We start from the raw sequence: 19,807 nt of genomic DNA on the forward strand, positions 1-19,807 counted from the left end.
CCACCCCTCGCCCAGGCACTGCAGGCTCAAGACCTGCTCTGGGAAGAAGCAAGGCTTGCAGCTGGGCACACTCAGCCGGAGTAGCCGTGGGGCTGTGGGGCCCTCTGGACACAAGCTCCCATCCAAGATGCTCAGCTCCCTCACCATGGATGCTGGTGCCTCCCATCCAGCACCAGCCTGTGAGTCGAGGGAGCAGCCCCCTCAGTGAGATGCCTCTGGGAGTGGGCCCCCCCCCCCGCTCCAGGGGCTGCACCACAACGGAGTCTCACGGATGCCGCAGAGCTGCAGGGTGAGACAGTGTGCTTGCGAGTGTGTGCACCTGTGTGTGGGGAAGGGGTCTTTCTGCTTGGCAGGGTAAGCTCTTCAGTGTGACCCCTTCTTCTCCCCCTCCCCCCAACCCACATCCAGGGCACATCCCGGCTCTCTGCGGAGCATCCCAGGCCCTCTTCTGCTGGGTCCACGGACACACTGCTTGCCCCAGCCCTTGGGCAGATCCTCCCTCTGCTGGCCCAGCGTCCTGCCCTGGAGGAGGGCAGCGTACAGGGGAAAGCGTTGCCGCATGGCAATTTGAATGGACTTCGGAGGCTGGTAGACGTCGGGAGGACCTGGCATGACCTGGTCCAGGAGGTCACAAAGAGTCAGACTCGACAGTGCGACTGAACCACAAGCCCAGCAAAACTTATCCAGAGAAATAGATGGTTCTCACCAACGTTCCCTCTCAGCTGTGGAATCTTGTGGGCAAAAATTCCACTTTGTGAGTTCCTGGCATTGAAGCTGTGAGCTCCTGCATACGTCACTGTGCTCTGGGGCCATTTTTCCTGAACTAAGACAAAAATGTGCGGGCCGGAGGCTAAAAAACTGTGAGCTAGCTCACACTAACTCAGCTTAGAGGGAACGCTGGTTCTCATGGGGTTGGGGTGTGTGAAAGAAGAGATCTGGGGTCCCAGAGAGCATTGGCCAGAAGAACCTCTTTATTCACACAACTGCTAAGAGCAGGGGAGGGGGAATCTAAGAGCAGGTTCAAGAGCAGGGGAGGGGGAATCTGAAATGGAAACAGCTTCTGGCACAGTGAGAATGAGCATCATTTCTTGCCACCTCCGTGAGCCCCCTCTTGGGCTGCAGCGGCCCCTCTGGCTCCCACCCATATACCCTTTGGAGGTAGCAGCCTGGTGTTCCTGGCACATTTCCCCAGAAACGTCCTCCTGGGGGGACATCCGGCTCTTTGTTGAAGCTGCTGCCCCGGAGGAAGGCCCTCTTCTGCTAGGGGGACTCTTCTTCCTGAACGGTCACAGTTATCCGGACTCTCTTTGGCCCGCAGGGAGAATCCAGGGCCCAGGCTGTGCTGAAGTTCAGTGGCTGGGAGGGACGCAGGTGCTCATCCGGCGGGAGACACAGGCTAAGCTCGTGGCACCGGTCGGCACTGCAGGTGAGCCGGGCAGCCCCAGCTGGGTCCAGGTAAAGGCACTGAGCCCAAGGGGAGCTGGAGGGGTCTTGAACCCGAGCCTTGCAGAGGGCAGCTTCTGGGTCAGGCACACAGACCAGCAGCTCTTCCCGGACTTCCTGGAGGCTGGCTCTCTCCAAGTAGCTGGGCCTGCTGCAGAAGGCGCCTGTCTTGAGCCTCCACCTGTCCTCCCGCAGCCAGGAGGCCAGGGGTGCCAGGCGGCAGTCACAGGCCCACGGGTTGCCCTCCAGAGCCACATAGTTGAGGAGGAGGCTGCTGTCAAAGATCCCTGCCGGCAGAGAAGCCAGGTGGTTGTTGGCCAGGTCAAGCACTGTCAGCTGGGTGAGGTTGGCAAAGGCGTCCCTCTGCAGTGTGGTGAAGTTGTTGTGGGCCAGGCGCAGCACCTCCAGCACACTAAGGTTGGCCAGGACCTCCCTCGGCAGCGCACTGAGGCTGTTGTGGTCCAGTCGTAGCTGGGTGAGTGCGGAGAGGCCTTGGAAGACACCAGTCGGCAGGTGGCAGAGGAGGTTGTGGGAGAGATCCAGGCGGGACAAGCTGGAGAGGTTGGCAAAGAGCCTCTCTGGGATCGTCTGGAGGTGGTTGTGGGTCACAGAGAGGCGGGTGAGGTTGGGGGTCCCCTCAAAGAGCCCGTCTGGCAGGTCAGAGAGCTGGTTGTTGTCCAGAGCCAAGGTGGTCAAGCTGGAGAGGGAGGAGAAGGTGGTGGGGCGGAGGTGCTGGAGGGCATTGTAGCGCAGCTGGAGCCGCCTCAGGTGGGGCAGCCGGGAGAAGATGCCCCTGGGCAGATCGGTGAGCTGATTCCCATCCAGCAAGAGCTCCTGCAGCTTCTCCAGAGGAAGGAAAGTTTTCGGCAGGAGGCGTGACAATCGGTTGTCGGTCAGATGGAGCAGCTGGAGCAGCAGCAGGGGCTCAAAGGTCTCCTCCGGCAGCTCCGCAAGGAGATTCTGAGTCAGATGAAGGCTCTGCAGGCCCTGCAGGGGCTGGAAGATGTCGGGGGGCAGAGACTGCAGCTGGCTGCCTTGCAGGTGAAGGGATCTCAAGCCAGAGGTGTTGTTGAAGAGGCTGCCCTCCAGGGCTGCCAGGGGGCTGAACTTGATAGCGAGGCGGGTGAGGTTGGCCAGGCCCGAAAAATGCTCCTTGGCCAGGGCACTCAAGTTGCTCCCGGAGATGACCAGTTCTTGGAGGTGGGGCAGCCCCCCAAAGGCGGCCTCTGCCAAGGAACGGAGGGGGCTCTTCAGGAAGCGCAGCGTGCTCAGGGCACTGCTGTTGCCAAAGGCCCGGCTGCAGAGGGACTGCAGGGAGGTCTCCGCAAAAACCAGCTGGGTGGCATTCGGAGGGATTCCGGGGGGGACGTCCTCGATGGCCCCTCCCGTGCAGAAGATGGTGGTTTCCCCAAAGCACTGGCAGGCTGCTGGGCAGGTCCGGGCCGGGCCACTCAGCAACCCCACAGCCAAGAGGCAAAACCACAGATGGGGCTCTCTGACCCTCCACCATCCCTGGGAGGGGGGGAAGACAAACAGAAATTAGGACTTGGGCGCATGTGAGAGGAGGGAGGGCCAGGCTGCAACCCACATTGGAGAGGCCGTGCTTGACCCCTAGGTCATGCACTTCGTGTCTGTGTGTGTGTGTGCGTGTGTGTGTGAGAGAGACAGAGTGTATGGGAATGGTAATCCAGGAACTCCATCATCTTTGTAGCCAGAGAACGTTTTTGCACTGACCTTACTCGGGAGCGACGTCCCTCTTCACCGCGCAGTGTCTGCGCAGATTTCGCACTAATTGCTCCGCAGAACCCGGAAGAGCCGCAAAGTCCCGCGGCTTTTGCGTCACAAATGTAAACTGGCCAAAACCCAGTTTACATTTGCGACGCAAAAGCCGCGGGACTTTATGGCTCTTCCGTGTTCTGCAGGGCAATTAGTGTGAAATCCGCGCAGATGCTGTGCGGTGAAGAGGAATGTCGCTCCCGAGTAAGGTCAGTGCAAAAACGCCCAGAGTGTGTGTGGGGGGGAGGAGGGATGCATAAGAACATCAGAAGGGCCCCGCTGGTTGACACCAGTCATCCATTTGCTCAGCAGACTTCCCCACTTAGAGGCTGACCAGCTGCTCTGGAGAGCCCCCAAACAGGGCACAGAAGCTGAGGCCTCCCCCCTCATCTTTTCCACCTAGCACTGGGAGCGGGAAGGTTTCTGCCCTCCTCTAAGGGACTTCAAGAGAACAATCATGTCTCCCCCTCAGCCTCCTCTTCTCCAGACTGGACATTTCCAAGTCCCTCTGCCTTTCCTCCTAGGGCTTCTTGGTCTCCAGGTATCAGAAGTGTGTTCTCCCCATCTAATATGTGTGCTTGTCATTACAGAACCCTGTACTTGACCTTGTTGAATGGCACCTTATTCACATCTGCCCACTTTCCCAGCACATTCATTGAATTCTTTCTCTATCTTCCAGTGTATTCACTGCCCCTCCCAATTTTAATGAGAGCAATATCCTTTTGAAGGTAGAGTGGACAGAACTGTACACCACATTCTATATAAGATTGCACCATACGTTTATACAGGGCCATGAGGATACTGCCAGTTTCATTTTCAACCTGTTCCCAAATAGTCCCCAGCCAGGGGTCGCCCTTTTCACTGTTCTCACACACTGGGTTGACATTGTCTTCGAGCTGTCCGCCATTACCCCAAGACCTCAAGCTATGGGGTCAACATCTGCCAATAGAGCTCCTCTCCATGAATTTGCCCCATTGCCCCTTAAAGCCAACTAAACAAGTGGACATCACTACATCTTAGAATCATAGAATCATAGAGTTGGAAGGGACCTCCAGGGTCATCTAGTCCAACCCCCTGCACAATGCAGGAAACTCACAAACACCTCCCCCTAAATTCACAGGATCTTCATTGCTGTCAGATGGCCCTCTAGCCTCTGTATAAATACCTCCAAGGAAGGAGAGCCCACCACCTCCCGAGGAGGAAGCCTGTTCCACTGAGGAACCGCTCTAATGGTCAGGAATAATAGAATCCTAGAGTTGGAAGGGACCTCCAGGGTCATCTAGTCCAACCCCCTGCACTATGCAGGAAACTCACAAACACCTCCCCCTAAATTCACAGGATCTTCATTGCTGTCAGATGGCCATCTAGCCTCTGTTTCAAAACCTCCAAGGAAGGAGAGCCCACCACCTCCCAGGGAGGAAGCCACTGAGGAACCGCTCTAATGGTCAGGAATCATAGAATCCTAGAGTTGGAAGGGACCTCCAGGGTCATCTAGCCCAACCCCCTGCACAATGCAGGAAACTCACAAACACCTCCCCCTAAATCCACAGGATCTTCATTGCTGTCAGATGGTCATCTAGCCTCTGCTTAAAAACCTCCAAGGAAGGAGAGCCCCCCACCTCCCCAGGAGGAAGCCTGTTAGAATCATAGAAGAGTTGGAAGGGACCTCCAGGGTCATATAGTCCAACCCCCTGCACAATGCAGGAAACTCACAAACACCTCCCCCTCAATTCACAGGATCTTCATTGCTGTCAGATGGCCATCTAGCCTCTGCTTAAAAACCTCTAAGGAAGGAGAGTCCACCACCTCCCGAGGAAGCCTGCTCCACTGAGGAACTGCTCTATCAGAATCATAGAATCCTAGCGTTGGAAGGGACCTCTAGGGTCATCTAGTCCAACCTCCTGCACAATGCAGGAAACTCACAAACACCTCCCCCTAAATTCACAGAATCTTCATTGCTGTCAGATATGTTTATGTCCCAATGCTGTTTTCCATCCAAAAGGGAATTACCGTGAAAACCACCCAAAAACGTATGAGTATTCAAATGCTCCAGTGCTTGGCTACTGGGATTGTGTGTGTGTGCTGCTTGTGCACCTATGTGCTTGTGTGAAGTTGTGGCTGCCCTCCAGCACAGTCCTCAGTGCAGCTCTGAAGGGGGGAACTCCACCTCCAGGAGTGGGGAAAGGCTCCTCAGAAGCCCTCTCTGCTTTGGTGCCCTCCAAATTTCTGCACCCCTGAGATGGCGTTCACAAGTGAGCCTCAGCCTGGCTGGGCCAAGAGCCGTGGCCAGAAGCTGTCCCTGAGCATGTTCCATCGAGCAACGTGTGAGTTGCTCCACACACAGACACGGCAACCTCCTTCCACAGCTCTGTCCGGCACCCCACAAGTGGACAGCTTTGGCCTTCAACCAGCCCTATATCTGCCCTGGTGCACCCCATGGCAGGAGCGCAGTCACATCTAGCAGAGGGGGCAGGCCAGCCATGCCTCCTGGAGAGGGAGCCCAGACCCCCCTCCTGCCAATCAACCCCCCACCCGGGGGAGGCTGCTTACCTTCTGCTCCTTCACTGTCAGTGGGGCTGGCCCCCCAGGCAGAGCCATGGCGTTGTCCGGCCCTCTAAGAGGCCCTTGTCTCAGCAGCCTTTTTCCCCCCACCAAGTCGTGGAGTCCTCTGTGGGCAGCCCAGCGGCCATGGCTGTCAGAAGGCCACACCCCCTGTCCCCAAAGGCCATTCCAGGCAGAGGCGGGCAGCCTGGAGGGGGTGGGCAGGGAGAGGGCACTGGCCTCTGAGCAAACAAGCCACTGCAAACATGTGGGCGCACACACAGGGACGCACGCACACCCACCCACTGCCTGTTGCTGAGCAGCAGAGAAGGGAGGGAATCGCCGCTCACCTGCTCGTGGAGGGCTCCACCCCCAGCCCCACTCTCCAGGACCCACATGCTCAGTGACATGCTCAGGTGGGGGGCTCTCCTTCCTCAGAGGTTTCTAGAGGGCCCTCTGACAGCAATGAGGAGCCTGTGAATTTAGGGGGAGGCGTTTGTGAGTTTCCTGCATTGTGCAGGGGGGGGGGCCTAGATGATCCTGGAGGGCCCTTCCAACACTAGGATTCTATGATCCTATGACCCCCCCAAGCAAAAGGCAGGGGCAGGTTTCCTTGTTAATGGGCCAGGGAATGGACTGAAGAAATCTCTCCTGTGGCCCAGAAGAGGTCTTGGCAAGAACATATGAGTGGCCCCGGTGGGTGGTTCCCACACTTTGGTCGCTGGACTGCACTGGGCATTGCTCTCTCTCCTGCCTGCCGTGGGGTGGTCTGGAGCCAGGGGGCTTTTTGCTAGGGGAGGTCTCTGGGGAAGGGCTGTGCCTTTTGCCTGGCAGGTGAAGAAGGGGACCAGTTTTGCCATCTTCTGGGCATGGAGCAGGGGTCACTGGGGGGGGGGAGATAGTTGTGAACGTCCTGCATTGTGCAGGAGGTTGGACTAGATGACCCTGGAAGTCCCTTTCAACTCCATGCTTCTATTCTACTTCTCAGTCTCTCTGCGGAGGAGGAGGAGAGAGTGCAAAGGCTTAGCTTCTTTATTGAGGTCATGTAGTACCCCACTTTTCTCCATGATGCCAGCAGAAGGGGCTCACAAAAACATTCTGCTTAAACCAACAACAGGGTTTTTAAAAAATGCAATGAGTGAAGAACGCCCCCAAACAAGCCCTGCTTCAGATGGAATGGCCAGCTCCCTGGACGCTCACAGGCTACGGCTCCAGCACCCACAGGCTCTCTTGCCTCAGCTGATGCCGAGGGCTCACACCTCAGGAAGGAGACAAGCCCAGCCCAGAGGCTGCGAAGTGCAGAAGGGCTGCCTCAGCTGGGAATTGCTCCGGTCCGTATAAGCACCAGTGCCCCATGCACAATCGCTGACCCCCCACAGGCCATGAGGCTGACCTGGGCACACCTCCAAGGGGCCATGCTCCAGCTGTGAAGCAGCTCATTTCTCCCCCAGAAGCTGAGAGCCCTGGCATGTGGGGCTCCCTGTGGCTGCTCAGTGAGGCCGTTGAATACTCTGCACATGCTTAGATTAAATACTCTGCAGCCAGCTTTTGGGGATAGTTCCCCCCTCAGTCTCAAAGCAGCCACGTCCTTAGATGGCAGTTGGCAGGAGGAGCTGGCAAAGGCCCTTTCCGTGGGGCAGGAGACCTGGCTGTGGGGGAACCTGAGCTGGGGCAGTTCACTTTTTCTAGAAATGCATCAGCTGTTCTTGTTGGGTGGCAGAGGGGGAGAGGAATCAGCATCAGGAAGAAGCAGAATAATGGCTCCAAGGGACACCAGGGGGGAGAAGGATGCGTGCCGAGGGGGGGGGGGGCTTTTGAGCATCAGGGTCACCTGCACAGCCAGGGCAATGGCTTCATTGGTGCACGCGTTGTCTCCTCCGGTGCCCACAGCAGAAGGCACAGCTGCAAAGACCAAAGCCGTGCCAGATCCCCGCGAGCTACCCAGGATTTGGGAGGGAGGAAGCCTGTTCAGAGCAGAGGTCATCTGACTGGACACTCTTCGGTACAAGGAACCAGGGACTGGAGGTGGGGGAAGCTGGCGAGGCATGAAGGGGTAGAAGGGAACTCTGCTAACAGCTCTGTCACCTCGGTCTCCCTTCCCCCAGGACTCTGCTGGGCTGCAGGCCTCCCACAACCCCCCAGGCAGTGCATCAGCAAGTCTCGAAACACCCAGAAGCCCCCAAGGCAGGTCTTGCAAGAGGAACACACCCAAATGGCTGTGAGCGGGCTGGATCCTTCCTCTGCCGCATTAATGCCCCATCTGGGGTTGACATGGCATTGCAGTAGGGGGTGCCGTGCAAGAGCCAGCCACGCCCTTGATCCTGCAGGGCAAATCTCTGTCCGGCAGCACTTTAAGGACCAAAAAATGCTTAAGGATAAATTGGGGAGAGCCTCTGCTTGGCCTGCAGAAGGACCCCGGTTCAATCCTCAGCAGCGTCTCCAGTTGAAAGGAGCACAGAGGAGGTGACGGGAAAGACCTTCCTCTGCGCAAAACCCTGGAGAGCCGCTGCCAGTCTGTGTAGACAAGGCTGACCTGGAGGAACCAAGGGGGGGGGGGGGGAATCTGATTCAGTCTCAGGCAGCCTCAGGTATTCAGGTGTCTCATGTGTCAAAGCTCTCTTCCTCAAACACAAATGGGAACGAAGCTCCATCCGTCAGGCTACTACAGACAATGGAACAGCAACTCCTGCGGCTTTAGGAGGACGTCAGCTGGGCAGCCCTACCCCCTTCCTCTTTAGGAGAGCCAGTTTGGTGTAGTGGTGAAGTGGGCGGACTCTTATCTGGGAGATCTGGGTTTGATCCCCCACTCCTCCACTTGCACCTGCTGGAATGGCCTTGAGTCAGCCACAGCTCTGGCAGAGGTTGTCCTTGAAAGGGCAGCTGCTGTGAGAGCCCTCTCCAGCCCCACCCACCTCACAGGGTGTCTGTTTTGGGGGAGGAAGGGAAAGGAGATTGTGAGCCGCTCTGAGACTCTTCGGAGTGGAGGGCGGGATATAAATCCAATATCTTCATCTACCTCACAGGGTGTCTGTTGTGGGGAGGAAGGGAAAGGAGATAGTAGGCCACTCTGAGACTCCGTCCTTGAAAGGGCAGCTGCTGTGAGAGCCCTCTCAGCCCCACCCACCTCACAGGGTGTCTGTTATGGGGGAGGAAGGGAAAGGAGATTGTGAGCTGCTCTGAGACTCTCCGGAGTGGAGGGCGGGATATACATCCAATATCTTCATCTACCTCACAGGGTGTCTGTTGTGGGGGAGGAAGGGAAAGGAGATTGTGAGCTGCTCTGAGACTCTCCGGAGTGGAGGGCGGGATATAAATCCAATATCTTCATCTACCTCACAGGGTGTCTGTTGTGGGGGAGGAACGGAAAGGAGATTGTGAGCCGCTCTGAGACTCTTCGGAGTGGAGGGCAGGATATAAATCCAATATCTTCATCTACCTCACAGGGTGTCTGTTGTGGGGGAGGAAGGGAAAGGAGATTGTGAGCTGCTCTGAGACTCTCCGGAGTGGAGGGCAGGATATAAATCCAATATCTTCATCTACCTCACAGGGTGTCTGTTGTGGGGGAGGAAGGGAAAGGAGATTGTGAGCCGCTCTGAGACTCTTCAGAGTGGAGGGCGGGATATAAATCCAATACCTTCATCTACCTCACAGGGTGTCTGTTGTGGGGGAGGAATGGAAAGGAGATTGTGAGCCGCTCTGAGACTCTTCGGAGTGGAGGGTGGGATATAAATCCAATCTCTTCTATCTTCTTTAGACCCCCACCCACCCACTGGGCAGTGGCTGCAATGGGGGGGGGCGGGGAGTATTGTGGCCTCTGCAGGCTACAATGGGGCAAGGGAGGACAGAGCCACCTGCTGCTGCTACTGGTGGGGCAGCTGCCCCCCCCCCCGGAGCTCCCACTCTGCTCCACTGCCTTCGGCCACAGAAGCCCAGCCACCCCTTGCCCCCCGCCCCCCACCCAGGCAGGGGTTCATCCAGCAGCGTCCTGTTACGATAGGTGCTCCCCCCCCCCCCCGCAGTCTGCACTGGCGCTGCGCTCTTCCTCGCTCCTTCCTCTTCTCGCCGCAGCCGCCCAGGCATGCCTGACTCACTTATTCCTTTTCTGTCAGTTTTTAATTTTTGCTTTGCAGGGGGAAACTATGGCTTTTTCAGATTTTAATTTTTATTACTGCAATTCCAAAACAGCCAGAAAGGAGGCTAAAGGCAGAGTAGCTTTGCCTGCAAAATGAAAGGCTGTGACACCCCCACCCCCCACCAACCCCTCCCCCCCAGAGCTGATTGCCAAGGCCAGCCGCCACAGAAGCAGGCAGGGCGGAGCTAAGATGCAGCCCTCGGGCAGCCCACAGGGAGAGGGGTGTGTGTGAAGCAAACCAGGGCTTCAAGGAGGCCAGAAGGACACAGGACAAACACAAGGATGCCACAGGTTGCCCAGGGTGGCCGCAAGAGCTTTTACAGTGCCTGCTTTTGCACCCCCCCTCCCACTGGACGAGGAGCAGCCGATGGTGCCCAGGAGATAGGTGGGTCCCCTATGAAGCACTTCCTGCCCCGGGCGAGCTGAGGGCGGCACCCAGAGGGCCCCCCAGGCAGCAGAGGGCGACTGGGCCAGCGGCTCCGGCTGCAGAGGCTCTGCTCCCTCCCTCAGTCCTTCCTTCCTTGGCCTCTCAGGAACAGCCAGTGGCAGTTGCTCTCAGTGCCCTGCGTGCTCTTGGGGCCAGCTGGCCTGATGTGGGCTTTGCCCCAGCCTTGCCCCTAAATCTGCCCCCCCATCTCACCCAGATCAAGCCCTGCCCTGCTGCCCAGAGGGGTTCGAGGCGAGGCCTGCAGTGAGGAGAGAGCTGGGCTTTCCTGGGCCGAGGTCTTTAATGGAGCAGCAGGGCAATCCACAAGCAGGAGAAGGACTGGAAAGGCCCTTCTGGAAGAATCTGCACCCCACCCCCACCCCCACTGCAAGCATTAGAAGAGGGAAGCACCGAAGGAAGGACTCGGGGTGGGATCCAAGACCAGTTTTTCCCTGGGCTAAGGAGGACCGTGGTCTGTCTGGCAGCACAGAAAATTCCTGGAGCCTCTCAGGCGCCCTCGACGTGACTGTGAGCTGCTGTGGTGGCTGACAAGGCCAGCACAAGCCACCCTCCCACCCTGCCTGCCTGGGGGGGAAGGCACCCAGACCAGCTCCAGTTTCCTTCGGACAGGAGCGGCCTCCTCAGCCGTGCCAGAGGAAGAGCGTCGGCAGTTTGGCCAGGGGTCCTGGAGAGGGGGTTTTGCCATCTTCTGGGTCACAGGGGGTGGGGGAGGTGTTTGTGAACTTCCTGCCTTGTGCAGGGGGTTGGGCTAGATGACCCTGGCGGTCCCTTGATTCCACCAGAGTTGGGAAACTGCCTGTGAGCCTAGGCCTTGTTTGCCCAGCAGAGTGAGGGAGCCTGCTTCAGAACACCTCCTGCTGGAATGCTGCAAATGAGGCCTCTCTGGAGGCTGAAGCTGCTTCCAGCAGAGCAGGAAGGCTTTGAAGCACACCCGCTCAGTCAGGCCCTGCCAATCCGGCCCCAGGGAGGAGGGAGGAGGGGGAGAGGAGGAGGGAGAGAAACATCTGGACAGAGGTGCACGTAGCCCACGGTGGGGGGGGCCCACTCGCTCCTGTGGCTCAGGAGGCCCCTGGGCTCCACAGGAGGGAGGGAGGGAGGGGGGAGGACCTCTTGGCCTCTTCTGGACTTCATGGAACATCCTCCTCTTTGGAAGGAAAACGGTGGGGACTCCAAGGTCTGGGGGAATCACCCACCAAGGGAAACTAGTGGAGCCCCAGAGAGTCTGCCACTCTTTAGCCAAAGAATGAGGACCCACAGATGATGGGGTGATGGCACCCAGGGGGTCTTCCTGGGCTGGTCAGTTGGGGACATGGCCCCTCACCCCCCCCCCCCTGGAAGGCTGCTCACATCCGTGGCTCTGGCTTGGCTTTGGGGTGCCCCCCACTCCCCACTGCCGGCCTGTGTGAGTCTTCTCCCTTTCCTTAGCCCCATCCTGTGGGAGAACTGCAGTGCCTGGGCTCCAGATAGACCCCTCCTCGCCAGCTCAGACTGCCTGCTGCCTCAGCCCCACCACAAAGTTAGGAGGAAGGGTGAAGTCTCTGAGCCGCTTCCCTGACTCCACACTGCCCATCACACCAGCTCTTCAGCCACAGGAGGGCTTAGGGGGGCATGGCTTCTTGGAGGAGCTTAGCCTAGAGAAGAAGCCAACACCCAAGATGTGGGGCTGGGCCTCCCCCAATCTAGGGGTGGCTGAACAATGCCACTCTGTCTCCTGCAACCCACCACAGGGTTCTAATCCCAGGAGGAGGAGGAGCCCCCAGGGGCCATGGGAGAAGGGGGTGGGGTGGAAGGAAGGAAGCTCCCTTGTGGGTGAGAACAAAGAGGGGGGGGGTACAAAAGGGATGAGGCACAGAGGTGTGCATTGCCACCTTCCGCGGCCTCTCTGACAGGAGAGGATTGTCCAGGCTGTCCTAGGCTCTGGCTCCAGCCAGCTGCAGGTGACTCTTCCTCTGGTACCCGTAGAGAGCCCCCAGGGGCCATGGGAAGACAGAGATGGGGTGGAAGAAAGCTCCCTTGTGGGTGAGAACAGAGGGGGGTGGTACAAAAGGGATGAGGCACAGAGGTGTGCATTGCCACCTTCCGCAGCCTCTCTGACAGGAGAGGATTGTCCAGGCTGTCCTAGGCTCTGGCTCCGGCCAGTTGCAGGTGACTCTTCCTCTGGTACCCATAGAGAGCCCCCAGGGGCCATGGGAGAAGGGGGTGGGGTGGAAGGAAGGAAGCTCCCTTGTGGGTGAGAACAAAGAGGGGGGGTACAAAAGGGATGAGGCACAGAGGTGTGCATTGCCACCTTCCGCGGCCTCTCTGACAGGAGAGGATTGTCCAGGCTGTCCTAGGCTCTGGCTCCAGCCAGTTGCAGGTGACTCTTCCTCTGGTACCCATAGAGAGCCCCAGGGGCCATGGGAGAAGGGGGTGGGGTGGAAGGAAGGAAGCTCCCTTGTGGGTGAGAACAAAGAGGAGGGTACAAAAAGGATGAGGTGCAGAGTTGTGCATTGCTGCCTTCCCCGGCCTCTCCAACAGGGGAGGATTGTCCAGGCTGTCCTAGGCTCTGGCTCCAGCCAGCTACAGGTGACTCTGGTACCCATAGAGAGCCCCCAGGGGCCATGGGAGAAGGGGGTGGGGTGGAAGGAAGGAAGGAAGCTCCCTTGTGGGTGAGAACAGAGGGGGGTGGTACAAAAGGGATGAGGCACAGAGGTGTGCATTGCCACCTTCCGCAGCCTCTCTGACAGGAGAGGATTGTCCAGGCTGTCCTAGGCTCTGGCTCCGGCCAGTGGCAGGCGACTCTTCCTCCAGTACCTGTAGAGAGCCCCCGGGGGCCATGGGAAGACGGAGGTTGGGTGGAAGGAAGCCCCCTCATGGGTGAGAACAGAGGGGGGTGGTACAAAAGGGATGAGGGGCAGAGGAGTGCTTTGCCGCCTTCCCCGGCCTCTCCGACAGGAGAGGATTGTCCAGGCAGTCCTAGGCTCTGGCTCCAGCCAGCTGCAGGCGACTCTTCCTCCGGTACCCGTAGAGAGCCCCCGCCACCACCGTGCCCAGCAGCAAAGCGCAGCCGACCACAATGAAGGTGACCACCACCCCGGTCTGGGTGCGGGTCAGGCCCCAAATCCCACCCTGGGCGTGGTCAACATGGGGGCCAGGGAGCTCAGTAATAGGCCTCAGCCAGTCCTGCTCTGTCTCCGCACTGCCCGGCTCATTGTCCAGCGGCAGCTGGAAGGGGGTCCCTGGGCTCTGCCCCCGGGAAGGGCTCTCTGTCTGGCCAGAGGGGGTTGTCTGCCACCTGTCTGTGCCCACAGGGGTCTCTGAGGCCAAGAGCCCCTCGTCCAGCCCCACAAGGGGCTGCCCCTGCAGGTGGGGCGGGAGGGCACACACCGGGCGGCTGCTCCCCAGGCGGGGCTGGTTCTCCTGGAGCCACTTTCGGAGTGCCAGGAGATGGCCATCGCAGGACCAGGGGTTGTCGTGCAGCCGGACGTCACGCAAGTGGAGAAGCCGACTGAAGAGTCCAGGGGGGAGGGTTTCCAGGGAGTTGTTCTGCAGCTGCAGGGTCACCAGGCCTGGCGTGTTCTGGAAGAGGCGCCCCGGGAGGGAGTGGAGCTGGTTGTTCTGCAAGGAGAGGTTCTGCAGCTGGCTCAGGCCCCGGAAGGTCTCCCCCTCCAGGGTGTGAAGCTCGTTGGTGTGTAGGGAGAGTTCCGCCAGGGCCCCCAGGCCAGCAAAGGCAGACGGCGAGACGGAGCGGATGCGGTTCCTGCTCAGGACGAGGAGCTGCAGGCCGGTGAGGTTGCTGAAGAGGTGGCCGGGCAGGGTGGCCAGCTGGTTGTCATAGAGCCAGAGCTCCCTCAGCTGGGGCATGGGCCCAAAGGTCCCGGCTGCAGCTCCCGAAGAGCGTTGGCAAAGAGGGAGAGCCGGCTGAGCTCCGGCAGGTCGAGGAAGATGCCCTCGGGGAGAGCTTCAAGCCGGTTGTTGGAGAGGAAGAGCTTCTGCAGCCGGCGGTTGGTGGAGAAGAGCCCGGAGGGCAGCTGGTAGATCTGGTTCTGGTGGAGGCCCAGCTCCTGGAGCTCTGAGAGGGCCTCAAAGGCCCGGGGGGGCACCTCCGCGAGCTGGTTCTCGTAGAGCCTGAGCACCTGCAGGCCCCTCAGCTGGGCGAAGAGGCGGGGCGGGAGGCGGGAGAGGCGGTTCTTGGCCAGGTTGAGCTTGGCGAGAGAGGCCAGCTGGTCGAAGGCACCCGGCTGGATGGCCTGCAGGTGGTTGCCCTGCAGCTGGAGCTCCTTGAGGCCGCCCAGCCGGGTGAAGTGGGCGGGGTGGAGGCGCAAGAGCCGGTTCCCCGAGAGCAGGAGGGACTCCAGCCGGGGCAGGCTCTGGAAGAGCTCCAGCGGCAGCTCCTGGATCTGGTTGCTGGACAGGCTGAGGTAGCGCAGGGAGAGCAGGTGGTGGAAGGCCCCGGGGCTGATGCGGGACAGGGCGTTCTTCTCCATCCGCAGGGCGATGAGGACCGAGGCGTTCCCAAAAGCCGCCTCCCCCAGCTCAGCGATGCCGGTGCTGAGGACCTGCAGGCTCATGGCATTGGGGGGCAGGGGCCCGGGCATCTCGGTGATGTCGGGGCCGGAGCATTCCACCTGGGCCGACCGGGAGCAGGAGCACTCTTCCGGGCACTGAGCGCGGGCCAAACCCAGCAGCGTGACGCCCATCAGGAGGGCGAGGGAGCCCCTCCGCAGCTGGGGAGCCATGGGGCCTGCAAGGAAAGGGGCAAGCGGTCAGCACAGCAGCAGCCCAGGAGATGGTCCATGGCGGAGTCTGGGGGCCTCCTTTGGGGACGATGCCCCAGAGTCCCCCCTCTCCGCCCTCCCATGCATCCCACAGCAGCCCCCCTACTTGTGGAGCAAGGGGCAGGCAGGGCTGAGGGGCCACCACCAGCAAGCCTGGCCTCTCCCTTCTGATTGGCTGCCTCACTTTGGCAGCAGGGCCGTCTAGGGCAGCCCGAGCGAGCGTCTGTCTGCTGGAGCCAGAAGCCGAGCTGCTGCTGTCAGAGGCTGCCAGGCCAGCTAAGAGGTTTGTGGCTGGAAACTCTGAGTGAGGGAGATGGCCGGAGGGCTTGTGGCCACAGTAATTGCACCCCATCGCAGTGGGCTCTGGATGCGGCCCCGCCAGCACATTCATGGCCCGTGCGGTAATGGTCGCATGTCAGCTCACGTGACTCAGGGGGGTGCAGGGCAGCAGCCCACTCAGATGCAGGCTTCAGCAGGAACGGGGCGGGGGGGGGCGGAATGGAAGCCCCCAGGCCCTCGTCTCCAACCCAAGGAAGGCCTCCAAGAGCAGGGGGGCAAGAGCTCCTGGGACTCCTTCTTCCCCTCCCTCCCTGCCTGTGTGTCCACGCCTCTAGCAGCCCCTTTCCCTCCTCTCCAGAGCCCCTGGAGCAGCAGCAGCTGGGAGGAATCTCAGGCCCTCCAAAGCCCTCTGGAGCAAGCAGTGCTGAGCGCCCCCCAGTGGCTGGGTCTTGGCCCCCTATGCTCCTGGCTGCCAGCCGCCCTCCAAAGCAGTGGCCTCCCCTCCAGCAGCTTCCCCTGGTGACCAGCAGCCAGCCCACACTGGAGGAAGCTCACCCACAACAGCAGCAGGTGGGCTGAGAGGATGGCAAAGGCCTGGGTGGGAAGGGAACCCTTCCTCTGCCCAGGGGCTGGCTCACCTGCAGACCCAAGAGCGAATCTGGCCGTCGTGCCCAGCCTGTTGCTGGTTCTCGAGCATGGATGATTGCCCTGCTCCCCCCTGCCCCAGGGCCTGCTCCCCTTCAGGCCTGGCACCAGCAGGTCTCCCTTTCCATCTGGCCAGCCCCCTGCCCGGCCCCCCCACACCCTCCCATAGCTGGTGTTCCAGGCTGGGACAGCTCCAGGGCTTGCTTTGTAGCAGGAACTCCTTTGCATATTATAGGCCAAACTCCCCTGATGTAGCCGATCCTCCAAGAGCTTACAGGGCTCCTTGTACAGGGCCTGCTGTCAGCTGCAGGAGGACTGCTTAGATTGTTGTTGTTGCTCAGTCGCACAGTCGAGTCCGACTCTTTGCGACCCCCTGGACCAAGTCCCGCCAGACCCTCCTGTCTTCCACCCTCCTCCAAAGTCTGCTCAGATTCGTGTTTGTTACATCAGTAACGATGTCCGGCCCTCTCTTCTTTTGCCGCCCCCTTCTTCTTTTGCCTTCTGTCTTTCCCAGCATCAGGGTCTTCTTCAGTGAGGGCTCCCTTCTCATTGGGTGGCCAAAGGATTTGAGCTTCAGCTTCAGCATCTGACCTTCCAGGGAACAGTCTGGGTTGATTTCCCTTAAGGCTTACTGATTGGATCTTCTTGCGGTCCAAGGGACTCTTGAGTCTTCTCCAGCACCACAGCTCAAAAGCATCTCTTCTTCTGCGCTCGGCCTTCCTTATGGTCCAGCTCTCACAGCCATACATGACTACTGGGAACACCATCGCTTTGACTATACGGACTTTTGTTGGCAGGCTGATGTCTCTACTTTTTATTATATTGCCCAGGTTCGCCACAGCTGTCCTCCCAAGGAGCAGACGTCTTTTAATTTCATGGCTGCAGTCACCGTCTGCAGTGATCTTGGATCCCAGGAATGCGGAGGGACTGGCTATAGTAGGTGTGGCCTAATATGCAAAGGAGTTCCAGCTGCAAAAAAAGCCCTGGACAGCTCTGTGTCTTCTGGGCAGCAACAGCTTGACGAAGGAAGCCTCCCCCCCCCCCCCGCCTCTCCGGAGTTGTGCCAGGCAGCTGGTGCTGTCCTGAGGAAGCCCCGCCCCTTCCAGGTAGATCTGGGACTGGGCTGTTTCCCTCTGTGGCTGCAGTGGTTTCAATGGTGCAGTGTAAGCTGCTTCCAACAAAGCAAGGCCTCCCTCCCTCGTGAAACGAGCCTTGGAATCTCCACAGAAGGCAATGGAGACGTCTGGCCACTTCTCCAGGGGGTGCTCAAGGGGCCCTGCTGGGGAGGGCGTGGCTGAGGCTAGACGGAGCACCTGCTTGGCGTGCAGAAGGCCCACCCCACCTGTCATGCCCGGGCGGGACGGATCAGGTTGCAGGTGGGGTGAGGGACCCGGTCTGAGCCCCTGGAGAGCTCCTGCCAGTCTGAGCAGTGGGCAATGCCAGCTTTGGTGGACTGGGAAGGGGGGCGGTCTGGTTCAGTCTCAGGCAGCTGCTTCCTGTGCTCCTGCCGGCCACAGGTGGGCTTGGGGGAGGAGACTTCCTGGCCACCAGCGGGCTCTGCCCCGCAATCCACAGGAATCTCCCAAACTGCTGGAGATGCCCCCCCCCCTCTTCCCAGCAGCGCCATGGCTCCGGGAAGGGCTACAGGTCGCGTTGCCAGCTGCCTGGAGAAGCCCCCACCTGCCCCTGCAGCAGAGACTTCCTGGGAGTTCGCAAAAAGCTTCCACAACTCCCGCTCAAGAGCATCCCGGGAAGTCTCTGCTGCAGGGGCAGGTGGGGGCATCTCCAGCAGCCTATTGAGGAGCGGAGCCTGCAGAGAGCAAGGTCGAGAGGCACGATGGGGGGGGGGGGAGCGACGCCACCCCCCCCTGCCCTGCAGAGCAGCCTCCTCCAGGGGAGCTGAGCCCCCGTCTAACCACTGTGCCCCACTGCCTCTTTTGCAAGCAGCCCGAACCGCCTGGCGCAGGGGTGGGCAGCAGCAGCAGCTGGATCTGGCCCGGCTGGGCGGGCGGGAGGGAGAGAGACGGAGCGGTGGGGGGGGGGGGTTGGCGCTTCTTGCCCGGCGGGACAGGCCTTCCCAAGGGGGGCGGGGGTCACGGTCAGCCCGGGCTGGGAGCTGCGGCAGCAGGAGCCCAGAGAGCCAGCCAGGCAGCCAGCGGCGGCTCCCCCACCCCGCCCCGCCCCGCCCCGAGACGGGCTGCTGTTCGCCGGCGGGGCTGCCTCCAAGAGGAAGGCACCTCAGCCTTCCCGGCCGGCCCATCTGGAAGCACTTCGTTGCTTGGCTGGCGGGCTGAGGGGCTCCAGGCGGGCGGGCAGGCAGCGGCTCCCTTCTCCATGCCTTGCTGGCCGAGGGGACTGGCGGCAGCCGCCCGCCCGCCCGCCCCGTCCACGCCCTGCCCAGCCTCGCTCTGGCTGGCTGGTCCCCCGGCTGCCTCGCGGCTCCCCAGCATCATCCGAGTCCCCCGAAGGCCCTCCCTCCTCCGGGCACGGGCGCCCCTCCCGGCCGGCTCCAGGCGACACCCCCAGGCAGCCCCGGGACTTACCGGCGGCGGGGAGCGGGAGAGGCGCGGGCAGGAGCGGGGCTGGGGGCTCCGTCGGAGCGCGCTCTGTCCGGCTGGCTTGCCGCTCGCCTCCTCCGCCTCGCCTGCTCCCGCTATTTAAGCCACTCCGCAGCCAGGGAATCAGCCCCGGGCGGGGGGGAGCGTCACAGGCCGCCGGCAGAACTGAGCACGTCCCGGGCGGGGAGGAGGAGGCGGGAGGGAGCGGGGTCTGCGGGGGGGGAGGGGAGGCGGTCCCGCCTGCCGCCCTCGGTCTCTCCCCCTCCCCCCGCCCCAGCTTGGAGCCCAGCCCCCCCTCCGTCTCCTGCTGGAGCTTCCTCTCCGCCCGCGCCGTCCACTTTGCGCAGCCTGGCAGCGCTGCTTGGCAGAAAGAGGGGAGGGAAGACGGAGCGCGAAGGCCGGGCAGGACTGGAGGAGCAGCGAGGGCTGGGGGGGGGGGGGGGGGCAGGAAGGAGGAGCCCAGGTAGTGGCTGTTGCGGAGGGGGGAGGAGCTTTGCCTGAATAAGGCCATTTCAAAGCCGGCTTCCACAAATTCCCAGGCACCAGGTTGCCCCGGCACCTAGGAACTTCCATGCGATTCGCAAGGCCTTTCCAGCAAGTCCCCGCAGTTCTCCGCGGAGGTGCAAAGGGTGGGGGTGGGGGGGATTCAGCCCGATTCCCCAGTTCTTCAACAGGGAGGGAGGCCGCCTTCCTTGGGAATCAAAGTCACAGCCTATGGGGACTGCGAGGGTGGGGGGAGATGTGCCAAGGTTAAGCTGAACAGCTGGCCAGATCCATTAGGGACGCCAGCCTCCAGGTGGGGCCGGGGGATCTCCCATTTTGACAACTGGTCTACAGCTGGCAGAGAGCAGCTCCCCTGGAGAAAAGGCGGGGACTCTGGGCAATTGCACCCTGAAGAAGAACAAGATATTGGATTTATATCCCGCCCTCCACTCCGAAGAGTCTCAGAGCGGCTCACAATCTCCTTTCCCTTCCTGCCCCACAACAGACACCCTGTGAGGTAGATGAAGATATTGGATTTATATCCCCCCTTCCACTCCGAAGAGTCTCAGAGCGGCTCACAATCTCCTTTCCCTTCCTCCCCCCAACAGACACCCTGTGAGGTAGATGAAGATATTGGATTCATATCCCGCCCTCCACTCCGAAGAGTCTCAGAGCAGCTCACAATCTCCTTTCCCTTCCTCGCCCACAACAGACACCCTGTGAGGTAGATGAAGATATTGGATTT

At 60.5% G+C, this 19,807-nt stretch overlaps 2 protein-coding genes across 2 annotated transcripts; both read right to left on the reverse strand.

Annotated features, from left to right (window-relative positions):
- Window positions 1–948: 948 nt before the first annotated feature.
- On the reverse strand, window positions 949–5,934 carry CPN2 (carboxypeptidase N subunit 2). The gene is made up of 2 exons (XM_060240945.1): window positions 5,770–5,934; window positions 949–2,955 (listed from the first exon to the last, which is right to left on the reverse strand). The coding sequence occupies exons 1-2, from the start codon at window positions 5,815–5,817 to the stop codon at window positions 1,261–1,263; spliced, it is 1,743 nt and encodes a 580-aa protein (XP_060096928.1). The 5' UTR covers window positions 5,818–5,934; the 3' UTR covers window positions 949–1,260.
- Window positions 5,935–13,295: 7,361 nt separating this feature from the next.
- On the reverse strand, window positions 13,296–15,058 carry LOC132573453 (leucine-rich repeat-containing protein 15-like). Its single transcript, XM_060240941.1, is given in 2 exon segments — window positions 13,296–14,194; window positions 14,197–15,058. Coding segments are annotated over 2 exon segments (1,761 nt in total).
- Between the last annotated feature and the right edge of the window lie 4,749 nt (window positions 15,059–19,807).

The sequence above is a fragment of the Heteronotia binoei genome, chromosome 6, assembly GCF_032191835.1.
Source record: "Heteronotia binoei isolate CCM8104 ecotype False Entrance Well chromosome 6, APGP_CSIRO_Hbin_v1, whole genome shotgun sequence".
Classification (NCBI taxonomy): Eukaryota; Metazoa; Chordata; class Lepidosauria; order Squamata; family Gekkonidae; genus Heteronotia; species Heteronotia binoei.